This window comes from Erpetoichthys calabaricus, chromosome 2, assembly GCF_900747795.2.
Source record: "Erpetoichthys calabaricus chromosome 2, fErpCal1.3, whole genome shotgun sequence".
Classification (NCBI taxonomy): domain Eukaryota; kingdom Metazoa; phylum Chordata; class Cladistia; order Polypteriformes; family Polypteridae; genus Erpetoichthys; species Erpetoichthys calabaricus.
The window spans coordinates 266385615-266406043 of NC_041395.2; the positions used below are offsets into that span (position 1 = coordinate 266385615).

General features: G+C 37.7%; 1 protein-coding gene across 1 annotated transcript in view; it reads right to left on the bottom strand.

Moving 5' to 3' along the window:
* Positions 1-20429, bottom strand: part of ghitm (growth hormone inducible transmembrane protein) — a 51013-nt gene that overhangs the window by 13228 nt on the left and 17356 nt on the right. Inside the window, exons 3-4 of the mRNA XM_028795487.2 lie at positions 7958-8060; positions 217-328 (exon numbers count right to left, since the gene is read on the bottom strand). Coding sequence (XP_028651320.1) covers positions 217-328; positions 7958-8060 — 215 coding nt within the window. The remainder of the gene's footprint in view (positions 1-216; positions 329-7957; positions 8061-20429) is intronic.

Sequence of the window (20429 nt, forward strand, 5' to 3'; positions counted from 1 at the left end):
TAAATTTGCATTTTAAGTTGCAATGCAAAGAGACAATATCAATAACATTTGCACGTGACATACTGTTTCACCAGTACTTAGTAAAGACATTACATTTGTTTCTATATGCTGCCATATTCATTAAACATTTTGTAATCAAGGTCAACTCAAATTATATAACTTAAAGCAAATGGTGCACATTACAATATTACTTAAATAAAGTGATCTGTTACTTACACAGCTTTTTCAATGGCTCCTATTTCATTTGACATTCCCAGTCCATAATAGCATAAGGCTGCAAGGCCTACAACAGCTCCCCCTGCAAGAACTATTCTTCCCATATTGTCAACTGTAGCAGAACAGGAAAAAAGTTAATTTAACTTAAGCACCATGTCTGCTAAGGAAAAATATTACCAATTGTTTTTGGTATAAATTAGTTTTGAAGGAAACTTATGGATAAACAAAAACCAGTTTGTAAAACTTCTCATGTCTTTAAAGCTTGATCATCTATGACACCCTGTGGAGAAGTAAATTATTGCAACCCAAAGTTGAACACTTCTAATCACAGGACATGAAAGAAAACAGGAAAAAATAAGACCAACAGTGAAGTACGATGTTAAAACACAAGTACAAATACCACAAAACATTTTAAAATTATTAAGTGGAATTCATTATTGAGCATAAAGCAATACTCTCTTTATGTTCTGAACCTATTTTATCTAACAAAGTGTGACAAAATGCCAGAGCTCATCAAATTTAGGTTCAAGTTTACTGTCACTTGTACATAGCATGTCATTCATAGCTGCATTCCACTTAATCCAGTAACACTACAATACAAACTAAACACAAAAACAAAATGAGTACCATATGATTATACATTGTATGCAAAACACAGTATACAGCATTTTAGCTTTCCCACTTTACTTTTCCTTATTTCCATGTTTGCCTGTATATATCAGGGGTCGCCAACTCCAGTCCTGGAGGACCACCGTGGCTGCAGGTTTTCATTCTAACCCTTTTCTTAATGAGTGACTTGTTTTTGCTTCCAATTAATTTCTTTTGAACTAATTTTAATTGACTTGCTCTTGAAGAGTCAGACCCCTTAATAGTTTCTTTTTCCGTAATTAGCAGCCAAACAATAATGATACAAAATGAGCCAAAACAACTGGTGTCTATCATACAATATCTGAAAATAAAGAAAGATGAAGGTCTCAGGAATGCTGATCTGCTCAGGTCCACAAAACATTTTACCAGTGCTCTTAGAAAAGAGAAAAATCAATAATCTTGGAAATGTCTGCTATTGCACAATGAGAGCAGCAACAAGCCATGGAATTAAAGAATGGGTTTCATTAACAACAAGAATCGGCACCTCATTAACCCCTTCACCGCCCTCTGCCGGATATATCCGGCACCGCTGTTTTAATGCTAACGCCATACTGCCGGAATTATCCGGCACATTTGCCTGTGGTTATATGAATGCCTGGCAAGTAGTATAACTGACGGTTTGGCGTGGGTATTATTACTACGTTGTATTTCGACAAGTCTGTGGTTGTTTTGGCCGGTCATGTGACGTGATTCGCATGTAACAGCTGTGAATATGGCGAAACGTAAACTGACTTCAAGTGAGGCTTTGCAGGCGATTTTGGACAGTTCTGATCATGATTGTAGCAGTTCTGAAGAAGATTTTAGTGACAGTGATGAGCAGCAACGTGCGCTGCATGATATTGTGAATGAAGACGCATCGGATGACGGCGCTGAGTGGGTGTATCCCCAGCATCTCAGCTGGGCTGCTGCCCGTGGTAAACTACCTTTTCTGCATTCGTTTGAGGGAACGTGTGGCTTTATTGTTGATGTAAACAATTACACTGCTGAGCAGTTTTATGAGCTGTTTGTGTCACCTGATTTGATTAGACATTTTGTTCATCAGACAAATCTGTATGCAGCACAGTTTATTGAGAAAAATCCCAATTTACCTCCACATTCCCGTGTTCGTGCTTGGTTTGACACTGATGAAAACGAAATGAAAAAATTCATTGGGATTTTGATGTTGATGGGAATAATCAGAAAACCAGATATTGAGATGTACTGGTCTACAGATCCTATGTATGCAACACCTATTTTTGCAGCTGTCATGACACGTAACCGATTCTCTTTGCTGCTGAAATTCTTTCATTTGAATGACAACAGAAACGAGCCAGATAAGAAAGATCCAAACCGCGACCGCTTGTTCAAGCTACGTCCTTTGATTGATCATTTATTTGAAGCATTTCAGTTGCCCTACATGCCAGGACCGTCAGTTGCAGTTGATGAAAGTTTATTGTCGTGGAAGGGCCGCTTACAGTTTCGACAGTATCTACCATTGAAAAGGGCACGGTTTGGTATCAAGATGTTTTGCTTAGCTGAGAATTCAGGTTACATTTATAGATTTCGTGTATACACTGGCAACTTGCACAACATTTAGTGGTCAATACTGCTTGAATAAATGTAAAAAATGTAAAAAAGTAAAAAAACAAAAATTGTTCAGATTTCGCCTGGCTTGGGGAATATTTAGGGAGTTAGCGGTTAAAGGGTTAAGCAGCTGGTTGGAGTGAAACTGGTTGGAGTTTGTGGCTCTGACTTAGTTGGTCTTCTGTTGGATCTCTCGCTTCACATTACATTTCTGTTTGGGTGCCATTTAAGGAAAGAAATGAAGCAATTCAGAGGAACAAATCTTAAAAAAGCAATTAAGTTAAAATGAATTCACGGGGAGTTAATTAGCAGCACAAACAGGGCACTCATTAAAAAAGGTCAGAGTTGGCAACCCGTGGTATATATCATATATTCACAAATAATAATCTGCGTTTGTCAGTGTGAGTGAGTGTTGATTAACCTTATGAACCGCATTTTAAAGGAAGCATGTGTTACATATGTTCTATTATATATTGGGGGTAGGGGAGAAAGCAAAGGTTACTTCCATGCGGAAATACAAAAAAAAAGAAACATAACTGACACTGGCTATATGGCCTTCTCCAGGTGTGCGACTGAAAAGGAAAAAACAAACTATATTTATTGCAGGGGAAAGAGGGAACAAAGCCAGATGGGATGTAAGAAGTGAAAAATATAAAAAGGTGAAAGAAGCAGCCATTATCGAAGAAGGACAAAGACATTAACAAAGTTAGCTGCTTATTTAATAATGGAGGAATGGTTGAGCAGGGCAATGCAAAGTAGGAATTTTGAAGAACTAAGAATGTACATAGTAATAAAGCCCTTCATTAAGTCTGATATAAAATATGTTATAAATGTCATATACTGGTGACACTGAATCTCTGGCCAGGAAACCAATCCATTGTAGGGTACACTGATACAAACATCCATTATCACTCATTAAAAATGCTTACAAACTAAATTACTTTAATGAGAGCATGAACGCATTATTAGCAATTATATGTTTCACCTAACATTGCCTTTTTTGTCACCATCTATCACGCATTCAAATTCTGCATATCAAGAGTAATACTATTGTATGCTTAGTGAAAAGCAGTGCAACAATTATTTTTTAACACTAGAATCCCTGAAGTTTATGATTTTTTTCGTTGTCCCTGACCTCCTTAAATTTAAGGTAGCTCCTTATCACTGCACTAATAGCCCGCTTTTGATTTGCAAATGTGTGGTTTAGCAGAACACAGCCTGCTACACCCCATGCCCAAACCCCCAAATTCAGTCAGATGAAGGCAATTGCCCTGCTGCAATCCTCATAGTTCAAGTCTGTGTTGAAGCGTTTCTCTGGTAATGCGTTTTTAAGGAATTACAGTGGAACCTCGGTTCACGACCATAATTGGTTCCAAACCTCTGGTCGTAAACCGATTTGGTCGTGAACCGAAGCAATTTCCCCCCATAGGATTGTATGTAAATACAATTAATCCGTTCCAGACCGTACGAGCTGTATGTAAATATATTTTTTTTAAAGATTTTTAAGCACAAATATAGTTAATTACACCATAGAATGTACAGTGTAATAGTAAACTAATGTAAAAACATTGAATAACACTGACACAAACACCCAGACTCCCTGTTCAGCTGCTCGTGCAGGCTCGCTCTCTCTCTCTCTCAGCAGCACGGGAGCCCCCTCCCCCTCTGTCTCTCAGAAGCACGCGAGCCCTCTCTCTCTCTGTAACATTGAAGCAGTTCGCGCTATAGCCTTACAATCTGATCGTTGTATAAACACTTTTTTTTAAATGAGTTTTAAGCACAGGGGGGAAAAAAAGGAACATTTCAACAAATCCGAACTTTATTTAAAAGCCAACCAAGACAGTAACATTGCAGGAGTTCACGCTAATAGCATTACAGCCCAATCGCTGTAAACACTCTTTTTAAATGAGTTTTAAGCACATGGAAAAAAATAATCATTTGAAAAAAAGAGAAAAGTAACATTGCAACACTTTCTTCTCACCACTCTTCACTTGCTTAAAAGCCATGGTTAACTGCAAAAGCAACGAAATACTGTAGAGCACAAAGAGTTCACAGGTAAAGCACGCACGTCAGACTGAGAACAATGAACAGGGAGAGGCTGAACACGTGCTTAAATACAGTAATCGGCGCGCACGAACAGGAAGGGAAATGAAATAGAGCACAAAGCGTTCACAGCGAAAGCACGCACGTCTGACTGAGAACAATGCAACAGGTGCAGAAATCATCGGCGCACACAAACCGAAAGAGAAACTGGCTTGTTCGTATACCGAGTGTGTGGTCGTGAACCGAGGCAAAAGTTTGGCGAACGTTTTGGTCGTAAACCGAGTTGTACATGTAACGAGACGTTCATGAACCGAGGTTCCACTGTATATAGGTAATGAAATGATTTGAAATGTGTACATTTCAAGTGTGTTACATGTGTACAATGATCTGTGAAAATATAGAATGATATAGGGAATGCGAGGCAAGAAATGCTGAACACACAGCTAAAACAAAAAATGCTTGCATATGTTATAGTAATAACAACATCATTTTGATGTGAAGTGTAGGATGTGTAAAGCCTAAATACAGTGGAATCTACAGTGACCTGAAGTAATTTCCCCCATAGAATTGTATGTAAATACAATTAATCCATTCTGGACCGTACGAGCTGTATGTAAATATATATATATGCTCGCTCGCGCTCTTGCTGGCTCGCCTCTCTCTCTCACTCTAAAGCCTAAATACAGTGGAACCTTGGGTCACGACCGTAATTCATTCCAAAACTAGTCGGAACCCTATTTGGTCATGATCCGAAATAATTTCCCCCATAGGATTGTATGTAAATACAATTAATTTGTTCCGGACCGTACAAGCTGTATGTAAATATATATATGCTCGCTTGCGCTCTCTCTCTCTCGCTCTAAAGACTAAATACAGTGGGACCTCGGGTCACAACCGTAATTCGTTCCAAAACTCTGGTCGCAACCCGATTTGTTTGTGACCCGAAGTAATTTCCCCCATAGGATTGTATGTAAATACAATGAATCCGTTCCGGAGCGTACGAGCTATATGTAAATATATATACGCTCGCTCGCTGCACAGGGAATACACAGGGAGAGACTGAACACATGCGGAAATCATTGGCGCGTACGAACCGGAAGGGAAACTGGCTTGTTCGTCACCCGAGTGCGTGGTCGTGAACAGATGCAAAAGTTTGGTGAACTTTTTGGTTGTAACCCAATTTGTACGTGGTCTGAGACGTTCGTGACCCGAGGTTCCACTGTATCTAAGAAATACTTTCACAAAAGGTGTTACAAAACAATACTGCTTTTATTCAAGAATAAAACTGAAGAAAAAGAAACTGCACAATTGACAAGTTGCTGAAGCCCAGTATCAGTCAGTACAAAATAAAAGGCATTCCCATGCGTGTGTGTTTGCGCGTTTCATTTTCAAACAGTTGTCACAGTGTAAACGCTGCTCCGTCACAGATTTATGGAGACGGTGCAGTGGATAAGCTACCATTTACAATGGCGAGGTAATAGGTTCAAATCCTTTTTCTTCCCTGTACTTAGCGCTTCAGTAGTGAACTGCTATTATTACCATATAACAAAAACATACATTTGATGTAGCATCCTGTGTAAATTTATGGTACTTGTAAAAGATGTTACTTTTTCTCGCACACAGACATTTATATCAAGAATATTTATATTCCTGGACTCTTGAATAAAACTGAATTTGAACAATTTTTTTTAATTCAGTTTCATTCTTAAAAAAAAAAAAAAAAAAAAAAAAACAAAATCATTCAAATTAAGATTTATTCTGTGTGTGTGTAAAAGTAATATCCACCATAGACACTGTGGTGTCTGTTTGCTCAACAAGACAACGAGAAGACACATTTGAGCTGCATTTGTGTGTCTGCTTTTATCCTTTCAGCGCTAACTTTTACAAGTACCATACATAAATTTACACCGGCTGTTACAGACTCGAATCAAATATACTGTATGCTTTCATTATATATTAGTAACAATAATAGCAGCCCCTACCCAAAACCATAAATGTGAGGAGGACTCAGGATCAAACCTACAACCTCTTGATTATGAGGTAGTAGTCCCTACCTCCACACCAGCCAAGCTGACGTGTTTGTTATGTCAATAAATATTTGGGCTTTGGTTTTTACACATTGCCAGTAACATGTAAATTGAGCAATTTCTTTTTCTTCGGTTATATTCTTGAATAAAAGTGCTCTCGTTTTGTTATACATTTTGTGAAAGTGTTTGATATTTGGACTTCAGTCTTCACACATTCTGCCAAGATGCCTGTTCTGTTTGTTGCTCTGCGCATTCTGAAGGGGTGGGGGTGAGGGCTGGAACGCACGCTAAGGAGAAGTGCTCTGATTATCTGCTGGCAAGCTGTGTGTTCTGCTTGTTGTTTTAAGAGCTGGGAGCACCTGGAGTTTGTTTTCCAAAAGCATTCCCACAACTGCTAGGTTAGATGTCAATGAACTTGTTTTAAATTGTTTGTAACTAGGGAGTGACATGCAAAGGTCATCGTTTCACGGTTTTTGCTTCCTTTGTGCTGCTTCTGCCAAGATGGCTATTCTGCTTGTCACTCTGCGCATCGATCATTTAAAAGCCTGTATAGCAGCTGTTCTTCTGTCTCACTGCCTTGTCTTGCGTGACATTAAAATGTTTTATAATGGAGAGATGTTACTCATATCCTTAGCCCGACATCCACATATCATATGAGTTTACAAAGTGTGTTTTAATAAGTTTACATGTGTTTAAAGCGTGTGGGATGGGTATTTTAATTTAAACTATAAAAAAATGTTTATTTATATGGTCTTTCTATATAGCGGATTTTCACCTATCGCTGATGGGTCTGGAACATAACTTCCGCGATAGGCGGGGGATCACTGTACGCTTAAAAAAACAAATAAAATTATAATTTTTACACCAAAATATTCCAGTCTACCCGGATGAGGCAGTAGTGTTAGCAAGCATTTCAATGGATAAAAATGGCACCTATGTGTACAGTTTATTACTAATACATAACTTTGTTAAAAAAATTCACTTGTCTAAAAAGCACATCTATCAGTATTTACCAAAATGCCCCAAATCCTTGTCTCTTTCTGCCTAATTAATAAATACCGAAAAACTAAAATTAATAAATACCAAAAAACACTATAAAAGCAAAAAGGAACAAGTCTCTGCACTACCAGAATTGCCTTTTAAACAGATACAAATTTTGTGTTGTTCTAAACTGCTTCAAGAAGAACACTGCATAACAATACATTAACATAAAAAAAGTCTTTGGAAATCATTACTAAGGCATAATAACTAATAACTTAAACTAGGCTTTTTTGATGGGAATAAAATAAATAATTTTGGTAACTATGAAAATGAAATTTACATTGCTTACTAATTAAAAATGCGGTGTTTAAGAAAATTAGACACAACAGTAATAAAATTTCTTGTGTATTTTTTCATATTTCAAACTAGAATAATTATTATATATACACATATGAAAGCCAGACAATACAATGCCGTACTTCTAATAGCTGTTTCCATTGCTGGTTGAAATGCTGCTTCTTTTATTTCATCTTTAGCTGTTCTCCCACGGCGGAAACCCAGTCTTGCTTTTGAGGCATAGCCCTAATCAAAAAAATAATAATAATAATATAGTTAAGACAAGCCTATGTAAGAAAGCATAGTTATCTGAACAGTGCAACATGTTTCTGATTGTGACAACATATTTTTAAATACTTTAAATTGTCAAAAGATTTCTTTTTATATTTAGTGTCAGAGAACATACCACTGATTTACTAACGTCAAAATGAATACATCTTCTCGTATAGTTTTACCTATGCAGCATTTAGTAGAGTTTAATTTATTAAAATGTATTTAAAAATCAATACACTTTTAAAATAACTTTGCGGTTACTGCAAAGGTGATGGCATTTATATGAAATCCACAAATCAGAAAGACTCTTCCCTTCTTGATCAGACTACAAAGATAGGTTATTAGAATACTAAAAAATCAATTCAACATACCACAATAAGAGACCTACACAGAGGTCAGAAAGAAGAATTATAAAGAATGTCATATACAAAGCAAATGAAGACAGTATTTTTTTGAACAAAGTGGAGAATAAAGTGGTTTAAATTACCCATGTATTGAAAAGAATGGTACTTTTATCTTTTTCTTGACCTCATGTGAAAATTTCCTGGAATCTGTACAGTAACTTTATAACTGACAGTAGTTTTAACATGAAAGTAATTAAACATTGACACTAGGCAATTTGTTACAAACTATAAGATTTATAACAAATAACAGATTGGTTAACAAACATTTTTACGTCATTCACACAACATCTACATTTTTCATCCATCGCGAAAGACCTCTGGCAAATTCTCAAATCTCCATCTGATGTGATGACAAAATAAGTCACAACCAGAAATAAAGCTAAAACACCATTTCATAAACATTTCTGTAACTGATGCAATCGAGCAGTTGCATGTACTGTTTAAAGTCTTACATTTTCTCCCAAAATTGTGTTTCACAGCAATGCAACATTTTATGCCAAAGTCATTGTTTATAATATTATTTTTTAAATTTGGGCCAACTGGCTAGTTTTGATTACCGTTGTTATTTAAAACCTTGCTTTCTTCATAATCCCAAACATAAGGTTATTGAAAATGATCTCTAATCATGTATGCAGCCACTTGAATAACTGGTTTTATGACTTCAATGCTTAAACTTTACCTTATTTTTCTAATTTTCACCTGCTTTAAAAACGTACTTAATATTTATAAGAATTTAATTAACTATTTTTTGCTTTCTGGTTTATTGTATTGTTTCAGTTAAGCAAATTAAAATTTCCTAACATGTTTAACTTCTACTTCAGTTGAAGTTGAAATTTCAGAAATACTATGGGAATGATACAGAAGCTATTCAATATTTAATATTAACTTATATTAAAAATATGCATATCCAAGTCTCACACTCATTTTAAAAAATAATGCACTGAAATTATCAGAAAAATTATATACGTAATATATATTTTCACATCCAAAAGTAAAATGATAAAAGTAATTATGACTGGGCAATAAGATTTTTCACTTAATTTAACTAAAAATTTAAAATATTCCAAAATATTACAACTTTTCCTCTTATAAAAATATTCTTTAAAAAGACCTAATGACATTAGAAAAGTGGAATACACGTTCATTTTCAATACACACATGCAATCAAGATGTCTGTACTTACATTTAATATATTTAGGACTCATATTGTTGTGTAATAATCTCCCATTTTTCTGCAATCAAAGTACCAGAGACTTTGTGTTTACTTCACACACCACAGTAAAAGAGCAGAGAAACATATTTTTCTGAAAAAAGGTTTCCATTGTTTATAATGTAGCTGCTATAGCTTTGTCTATAAATGCAACACAGTTACTACTTCAACTGGCATCTTTATACTTGAACAAAGACCAGCATTGCTCATTCCCACTTTCATATGCAGGACAAGACATTCTAAAAATCAAAACCTACACACAAAACAGGAAATAAGTGGATGTGTTTGTTAAGTTTTTTAGGCTTTTCCTCCGTGTCCCATACACTCCACTGTAAAGTACCAGTGCAGGCAAGATATTTGTTTTTAATTTACAGAAAGCGCTTGACTTTAGAACACAATTTTGTGTGACAAAAGCATATGCCAAGTCTGTGAAGAAATAACTTTGATGAGAAAAAAAATGAACATGTGCTTTAACAATTTCTTTGAAGTGGCCTACAAAAAGTATTAAGTCAACTGAAAAATAATCAAGTGACAATATTTTCATTATATGGTGTGGTCTCTTTTCTGAAATTGTGAAGCATAATATGAAGGTAGCATGACATTGTGATCTAATAATCAAACAAAACAATCAATAGCATTTTTGAATAAGCATTTAAATAGAGGATGCTGATTCTCTCCCGTCTTTCTTATTCTATTTATTTTTATCCATTTATTAACTTATCTGTTTGCTTATTTTTTTTTTTACTAGTTTAAAGTTTTACTCTGCTGGCCTTGCTCTTTCTAATGGGTGGGGGCTGATTTGTTATTGTTAACTTGACTTGTTTGTATATATAAAAATGTTATTTGATTTTAATAAAATCAATTAAATACAAAATAAATAAATACATAAATACAAATAAAATATGCATATAACTGGATGTGTTGTTTCGAAGATTAACACTATTGTAATGGAAAACATTACCCAGCATAATTGTTTACTAAGGCAAGGGCAGTCCTTTCAAAAGCAAGAAAAACAAAAGCAGAATAAGACAGCAAAGAGTATCACGTGACAGTACAACTTAAAGTTTATTCTCTTTCAATCTGTAACTTTTTTGCAAGCCTTAAATGAAATAAATAAATTCAATGATGTACTTAAAATTCCCCTCACTCCATTAGATGGTGTGTACAATGTGTTTATTTCTTGAATATACAGTTAGGTCCATAAATATTTGGACAGAGACAACTTTTTTCTAATTTTGGTTCTGTACATTACCACAATGAATTTTAAATGAAACAACTCAGATGCAGTTGAAGTGCAGACTTTCAGCTTTAATTCAGTGGGGTGAACAAAACGATTCCATAAAAATGTGAGGCAACTAAAACATTTTTTTAACACAATCCCTTCATTTCAGGGGCTCAAAAGTAATTGGACAATTGACTCAAAGGCTACTTCATGGGCAGGTGTGGGCAAGTCTGTCGTTATGTCATTATCAATTAAGCAGATAAAAGGTCTGGAGTTGATTTGAGGTGTGGTGCTTGCATGTGGAAGATTTTGCTGTGAACAGACAACATGCGGTCAAAGGAGCTCTCCATGCAGGTGAAAGAAGCCATCCTTAAGCTGCAAAAACAGAAAAAAAACATCTGAGAAATTGCTACAATATTTTACGAGTGGCAAAATCTACAGTTTGGTACATCCTGAGAAAGAAAGCAAGCACTGGTGAACTCAGCAACGCAAAAAGACCTGGACGTCCACGGAAGACAACAGTGGTGGATGATCGCAGAATCATTTTCCATGGTGAAGAGAAACCCCTTCACAACAGCCAACCAAGTGAACAACACTCTCCAGGGGGTAGGCGTATCGATATCCAAGTCTACCATAAAGAGAAGACTGCATGAAAGTAAATACAGAGGGTGTACTGCAAGGTGCAAGCCACTCATAAGCCTCAAGAATAGAAAGGCTAGACTGGACTTTGCTAAAGAACATCTAAAAAAAGCCAGCACAGTTCTGGAAAAACATTCTTTGGACAGATGAAACCAAGATCAACCTCTACCAGAACGATGGCAAGAAAAAAGTATGGAGAAAGCGTGGAACAGCTCATTATCCAAAGCATACCACATCATCTGTAAAACACGGTGGAGGCAGTGTGATGGCTTGGGCGTGCATGGCTGCCAGTGGCACTGGGACACTAGTGTTTATTGATGATGCGACACAGGACAGAAGCAGCCAAATGAATTCTGAGGTGTTCAGAGACATACTGTCTGCTCAAATCCAGCTAAATGCAGTCAAATTGATTGGGCGGCGTTTCATGATACAGATGGACAATGACCCAAAACATACAGCCAAAGCAACCCAGGAGTTTATTAAAGCAAAGAAGTGGAAAATTCTTGAATGGCAAAGTCAGTCACCTGATCTTAACCCAATTGAGCATGCATTTCACTTGTTGAAGACTAAACTTCAGACAGAAAGGCCCACAAACAAACAGCAACTGAAAGCTGTTGCAGTAAAGGCCTGGCAGAGCTTTAAAAAGGAGGAAACCCAGCATCTGGTGATATCCATGAGTTCAAGACTTCAGGCTGTCATTGCCAGCAAAGGGTTTTCAACCAAGTATTAGAAATGAACATTTTACTTCCAGTTATTTAGTTTGTCCAATTACTTTTGAGCCCCTGAAATGAAGGGATTGTGTTAAAAAAATGCTTTAGTTGCCTCACATTTTTATGCAATCGTTTTGTTAACCCCACTGAATTAAAGCTGAAAGTCTGCACTTCAACTGCATCTGAGTTGTTTCATTTAAAATTCATTGTGGTAATGTACAGAACCAAAATTAGAAAAAAGTTGTCTCTGTCCAAATATTTATGGACCTAACTGTATAATAGTAGCTCAAGTCCAATGGAATGAAAACAAAGTATTTTAGTTAGAAACTGATGAATAAAACAAAACAATTATTTCAAAACAGATGTGATGATAGCATGCATAACATCCACATCAGCCTGGTATAAATCCTCTGACCTAAGGTAAGAAAATTTTATATATCCAAACCCCATAACTATAATATCAATGTTGTGCAGCACTGCACAGGTAGCTATTCCCATGTGGCAGGGTTGATGGGAAAAGCTGATGCTACCCAAGGACTTCATGAAGACAGCAGAAGTGAATTTTCCATATAGCTATGCCTATTGCATTGCATTGATTTTTCGTCAGTTGCTGAGGATTAGTTAGAAGTGAAGACAAAGTCATCATTGTCCATTCTGCTAGGCTTTAGTCCAGGGGTGGGCAAACTACGGCCCATGGGCCACATCCGGCCCGTTGGTCTTTTTAATCCGGCCCACCGAAGATTGGTACAAAATTGCCCAAATCAAATCATATATCATATCATAATTATGACTGCATGACCTTGTCCTGTAATGCCTGGCATTCCACCAGGTGGGGCATTAGGCGCAGTGATACATTGACTTGATTTTGCGGAGCCCGGGTTACTCTCTGTTATTACTCTGCTACTGCTCTGAACCCATCTGCAACAATGAGTGGGCCAAAGAAAAGAAAAGTCGACAGTGAGTGCCGAGTGTTAAATAAGGAATGGACAACTAAATACTTTTTCACTTAAGTCCGGTCAAAGGCTGTATGTCTTATCTGCCAAGAAACCGTTGCGGTTTTAAAGAAATACAACATCAGCCGTCACTTTTCCACCAAGCATGCTAATTACTCTAACAACCAGTCAACGCAAGAATGGACTGCTACCGCTCAGAGGTTGGCAGCTAGTTTGCAGGCTCAGCAAAACACCTTTATCCGACAAACTGCCATCCAAGAATCAAGCACGAAGGCAAGTTATGTGCTGGCATTCAAATTAGCAAAGACCAGCAGGACTTTCTCCAAAGGGAAGTTTCTCAAAGAGTGCATGGTAGAGAGCACAGGTATCTTGTGTCCTGAGAGCAAGAACAACTTTGAAAAATTAACTTATCACACAGGACAGTGACTCGCCGTGTTGAGCTAATTGACGAAGACTTAGGTAGCAAGTTAAACAAAAAAGTGGAGTCATTTACATTATATTCCTTGGCACTGGATGAAAGTAATGACATAAAGGACACCACTTAGCTTTTAATTTTTATCAGAGGGATTAATGACAATTTTGAGATAATGGAGGAGTTTTTGGCCATGGAATCCCTAAAGGGGAAAACGTGGGAAGAGGACTTGTATGACAGCGTGTCGGGGGTGATAAATAGGCACAAGCTACCTTGGTGTACGCTCGCCAACATTACCACAGATGGATCGCCAAATCTGACTGGAAAAAACGTTGGGTTGCTCAAAAGAATCCAAGACAGGGTGAAGGAGGACAACCCTAAGCAGGAAGTAATTTTCTTACACTGCCTAATCCACCAGGAAGCACTGCTTAAATCCGTATTGCAGCTTGACTATGTAGTGAAGCCAGTTGTAAAACTCGTTAACTTTATTTGAGCGAGGGGACTTCAGCATCGTCAGTTTATTAAGTTTCTTGAAGAAATTGACGCTGATCACCAGGACTTGCTTTACCACTCCAATGTCCGCTGGTTAAGTTTGGGGAAAGTATGTCGACGAGTGTGGGAGCTCAAACAGGAGATTATTTCATTTTTGGAGCTACTTGAGAAAGCCGACGATTTTCCTGAGCTGAGTGACACAGATTGGCTTTGTGATTTAGCTTTTGCTGTGGACATAATGACACACATGAATGAGCTGAACGTGAAGCTACAAGGGAAAGACCAGTTTGTGCATGAAATGTACATAAACATCGAGCCTTCAAAACCAAGCTAGCTTTATTCTCAAAGTAAATATCAAACAGCTCATTCGCTCATTTCCCCACACTGGCTACGCTAAAAGAGGCCCCTCGACTTGTGAAAAAATACCGGAAATCACTGGACGACCTGCAAGGAGAATTCTGCCGTCGGTTCTTAGATTTTGGAAAAATTTACAAGTCACTTCAGGTGGTGTCACGTCCCTTCACACAGGACCCTGAAACGGAGCCACAGGAGTTGCAGTTGGAACTGACTGATCTCCAATGTGACACCGTCTTAAAGGAGAAGTTCAACTCTCTTAAACTGGATGAGTTTTATGCTTCATTAAACACAGCCAAATTTCCAAACATGCAGAAGATGGCACAGAGGACGCTGGTGTTGTTTGGCTCTACATATGTGTGTGAACAGACTTTTAGTGTTATGAACACCAACAAAGCACCCCACAGATCCCAGTTGAGCAATGAACACCTCAGATCTGTTCTGAGAATTGCCACAACAAAACTAACACAAGACTTCGATGCACTGGCAAAAAAGGGTGATCAACAACACTGTTCCCACTAAAAGTGAATGTAAATATTAACACTGTAATGCCTTTTTTATGTTTATGTTTGATATGTATGCATCTAGTGCTGGCCCGGCCCGTCTGTCAAATTTTAAAAGTCAATGTGGCCCCTTAGCCAAAAGGTTTGCCCACCCCTGCTTTAGTCTCCCACCAGACCTATTAAGGTAGCAGATTTAGCAAACATCCAGCTGCACTTTCCTCAATTTACATTGCAAGCTAAGTGAACTCCAGCTTGTACCAGGATCAGCCTGTACTACACTTCAGTCATATGCAAAGAGCTGCAAATGAATAAATAACAACTCTGATGGCCAGAAGAACTCTCTATATTTTATAACAGAAGTTAATTTAATCCAATTAGGAAAAGTTACACATTCTGTTAAAACTTACTGCACTATCCTGAAGATTCATTCTCACTGGCTCTTTCAGGTTGCTTTCTACAGGGAACTCTGAGGAAAACACTGAGGGGATTCCCTAGGGCACTATGGCCAGGGTCACTCCTGAGTACACTCTCCAAAAATGATTGAAAATCTCTGAAACAACCTCTCTCTCTCTCTCTCTCTCTCTCTCTGTGCAACCAAAAAGCTGCCACTTTGAGGATCTGAAAGTTGGGATACAATCTGGCATTGAAGCAGTAAGCCCAGTCTGAAAGGACCGAGAACCGGGTATTACTTCAAGAAGGGAACTTCAGAATCTGAATTGTTGTGCCATAATGAGTAATGCCTTTCCTTATGAAGTTATAGACAATGTAGTAAACGGCCTAACTAAGCAAAGCACTGCACATTCCTGACAAAGAATCATGCAGCAATGAGAAACTGTGCATTCCAATGCTAGAAGAATCCTCCACTTAAATCAGTAACAGCAACAAAGAAAAAATCTCCACACACCATCGGACATTATCTTTAAAGAATTGGTTTCATAATACTGTTCTTTTATGCCAAGAAATTATAGCTCTTCTTTAGCCACTCTCTGTACTGCCTTATAGATCAACATATATAGGCAGTTATATTTCTATAACCCTTGTGTTTATCAATAAATTGTTATTATTCCATTTCTTAAAACAAGCGTACTTCGTTTACCTTGATATTAAGTCTAAAGGCTGGATACCAGCCTCCTACAACAGAAGAAAGTAAGAGCCTTTCCAGATCATTTAATCAGTTACTGGCATTCCTGAAGACAAGACAGATAATCGATTAACCAAATTAAATCTCTCCTCCTTTTTTACATTATTATGTTTGTGCCTTGATGAACAACTTAAAATTCCTTTTACCTACACTTTACACTTATGCATGAAAGGGATTATCCAGCAGTCATCCACCAACACACTCACCATTTTTTACCTTTGAACACAAAGCCAAATTGACCAAGAGATGAAGACATCATCAGAACACAAATACGCAATCAAGGTTGTGCATTAAGGAATTATAAAAAAAATTCATTGGTAAAATTGTGCTACATAACATGCATTTGCACATTAGCCCTTAAATGTTACTTTCATGTGTAACACGCTTATTTTAAAGTAGCTAAATGCAAGAGTGATCATGGCCGCCATGTGATCCCAGCGTTCCTTTGACAAGTTCACTGAGCACTTCGTCAGAAATTAACGTGACACGTGTATGAGTTGCAGTACTAGCACAAATATGGGTGGTGTGTGTTCAAGTTTTGATATGTGATGTCAACATGGTTATTTGCTATCAACACGTGACAGCAGGCTTGCAGCTCCAACAGGATCAATCTGCGTTCTTTGATGTTTAATGAGTGGATCGATGTGGTGAAGCAAGTCATCAAACTTAAATATTGACATACGAATTGAGAATATACGTGTTGTATATTCCTAATCGCAATGATGCAATACATTTAAAGGTTTCACATACTGTGTCAACATTTGTGTCGCTTTTTTTTTTTTTTTTTGCACCTTTGCAACAGCATTAGAAAACAAAGAATTTTTATTTTTAACATCTTTCTTCCTTCAACTCACAACACACCAAAACCGGATGTTGTTTTCTCACCAAGATGACTTCTCACTCTGCCAAATTTACTAGATTACACGGCCTTAGGCACTGCTTTAGGGAACAGAAATGGTATATGGGGTTTATCATTCTCATGCTTTTCATTTAATTATCATTTCTCATGCTACTAGGGGGCTCCGCCCCCTGCTCGCTTCGCTCGCCAACCCCTGGTGTTGGGAATGACAAAGAGCATGATGTATGAATGAGATATAGAATAGTGTGAAGGTGTAGATGATGCAAATAGAAAGCAAACAATAAAGTGTGTGGCACAGTGTAAAGGTTTATTGGAAAATTTCTTTGTACACGCCGTTTAAGTGTAAAAGGTAATTCCAGGTCAGAACTTGTAATGTCAATGAAGATGGTTATTGTTGTGATCAGAGTCAAGTTTGTCACAGCTTAGAAAGAGTTGTGTCTCTCCAGGAAGTAATGGAATGACTTGGGTATTTATGTTTTTCACATTAATATTTTTTGGACATAATATAGTGCGTTGTGTTAAAAGGGGCATTTGGTCTAATGAGATTGCTGTTCCAAATCTGTCTGTAACTAAGTCGTCGCAGATAAAGGCTTGAGGAATTGTAATAAAATGTGGGTGAAGTCCATCTGTATTGGTGAGCGTATCATCTCCCAGTTGTAATAAGCAATTGTTATGATCTGGTTCTGGACATCGTATGTTTTGTACTAACTGTATCTTTTGAAAGCAATGCCAATTGTCTGCGTATTTTAAGGTGCACTGAACAATAGCTGAGCGCATGGCATGTGGAAGAATAGCTAAGCACTGTCTAAAATCTCCTACTAATAAAAGTACCTTTCCTCCAAAGGGAATATTATTATTCATAAACGTTTGTAGAAGTTTATGAATGGTGTTGAGTAAGTGACTGGATGCCATTGTACATTCATCAATAATTAACAGTTTTGCAAGACGGATGTCACGTGCAGTGCCACTGTTAATGTTCATAGTGGATACCGATTTGTAGGATCTAATGCAGTTCATAAAGATTTCACTTTCAGGTACATCGTTAGTTAGAAGCTTCTGTAGATATTCAGGATATGAATGTAAAGGAGGCAGTCTAATTTGACCCTTTTGACAACAACGTGTAAATGTATTACTTGTATTGCCAGTTGTTTCTTCAGGGAAGTGAACTGAATGACAATGATTGCAAATGACATTCATTAATCCGAATGAATTTTCCTGGTGTATGTTTTGCTTGTGCCGTTTGAGAGGCGCGTTGTTGCATGTGTAGTATTTGGGACGTGTTGTTTTGGAGCTGTAATCGATTTGCCTGTGCTGTGTGAGAAGCCCGTTGTAGCCTTCGCTGCCGTTAACGTATGTTTGAGACGGGAGGTGTTTCGTTTTGAATCCGTGCCTGTTGCGATGCAGCACTTTTGGAGCCGAGACATTTTTTCTTCTAGAAATATGGATAAGTAATAAGGAGTATTGCACTCACTGTTAATATGGAGCCTTTTCTGCGGTTGAACGGTTAATAGTGCCTTATTGTAATGAGATCCACCTCTGCTGCATAGTGTGAATTGTGTTTGGTCCCGTTATCCGAGCGGTATCGTTTTGTACCTGTGATCGTGAATTCATGACTTGTTTGTTCTTGAGCGTGAGAAATATGGATAAGTAATAAGGAGGATCGCACTCACTGTTAATATGGAGCCTTTTCTGTGGTTGAACGGTTAATAGTGCCTCATTGTAATGAGATCCACCTATGCTGCCTAGTGTGAAGGTGTTGAGATGACGTATGTTTAATATGGACGTTTCCTTTAGATATGTGGCTTTGGGTGTCACTTCTTATTGATGGGGGGGGGGGGTTGTGGGTGAGGATTGTTGTTGCGTGAGCGTCTTCTTTCTTTTTGTGTTCCAGGGGCTTGTTGAATCCCCCTCTTTGTGTGTGTCCCGTCCGTTGCTTGTAGGGTGTGTGGGGTGGTTTTGTGTTCTTTTTTTTGTGTTCCAGGGGCTTGTTAAATCCCCCTCTTGGTGTGTGTCCCGTCCGGTGCCTGTAGGGGGGGGGTGCCTTGCTGTTGTGCGCGAGCGTCTTCTTTTTTTTTGTGTGCTAGTTTCGTGTGCAATGGGTTTCGTGCGGCGCCTGCGTTTGACTACTTTTTTCTGTGCCTTTTCCTTTTTTCTGTGCTCACTCCTTTTTTCTGTGGTCTTGTCCGCCTCTCGCGGCCCCTCATCCGCTTCTCGCAGCCCCTCATTTCTTGGGGCGCCTGCGCAGTACGTCTTTTTGCGGCTACGGCCCATGGCCGGATGTCCCTGCGTCCATCCGGTTTAGCATTCTCGGTTAGTAATATGGATTCTTTGACTACAAAGTGCTCCAACTAATGATGAAGGTGATCAAAGTATTATTTGGCATTTACATTGTCTTCCAAAGGAATAAGTGAAATTCAGCAATTCCAGATAAAAAGACATCTCAAAAAACACCAGATTTCTTTTTATGGAAAAGTAGCATTCTTGGCATCAGAACTTTCTCTAATGTGTACCACACATCTGCTTGTTGGGAATAACTCAGGGCTATTCAATTACAAATTCAGCTGGGCCAGATTTTCAAACCAAGAAATTTTGCTGGGCAAGACATTTTCAGCAGCCAGAAAGTAGCAGGTAATAACAAATTTTAAAGCAACACAAATGAGTGCATTGAAAAACAAGTAATGTTTATTCACTGTTTACCTTTTAAATTTGGCTGCACGTCAAAAAGTGCATAAAAACAAAATAGTGCGGAGTATGAGCAATAATATTTGTTTCCCTTTATATTTTGGTCATATAGGGCTATGAAAACAGTTTTATTTATTCACAAATTCCGTTTTATTTTTTTTGATTTTCCATTTTCACCATTTTATTTTTCCTTGATTCATATTTTAGGGTTTTTATGTTTTTTTTTTTTTACTGTAAGAAAGTATTGTAACAAAACAATAATGAAATGGCACTTTACATTCCCTTTAATGAAACAGAACACAAGCACAACTGAACCTTATTTTGCAGTTCCATTTATCAGGTAGGAGCCCAGATCCTCCATGATGCTGCATGCTGAGACTGCAGTAGGATAGTGAGTGCCCTTCAGAATTGTAAGAGTTTTTAGTAGTTTGATGCATCCTTCTGCGATGAAGGTTAACTTCACTGTTAGAAAAAAAAGTGACCCGCTATTAAGGGCTCGTTGCATCAGAGGAAAAGCCTGCTCTTCTGCCCAGGTTTGTAGGTGCCGAGTTTATAAAAGAAGAGTCAAAAGTGGACCTTGCATGCCTCGTCACCACGAGGCAAAACATTTATTAAATCCCGAAACATTGTTGTTAATTTTTAAAAGGGAACCCGTTAACAACCAGTTCTGTTCACTAATAACATTTTTCGATGGTAAAGACTGTTAATACCAGTTAAATACCTGTGTAATTTAATCGGTTAAATGATTCACATTAAATACA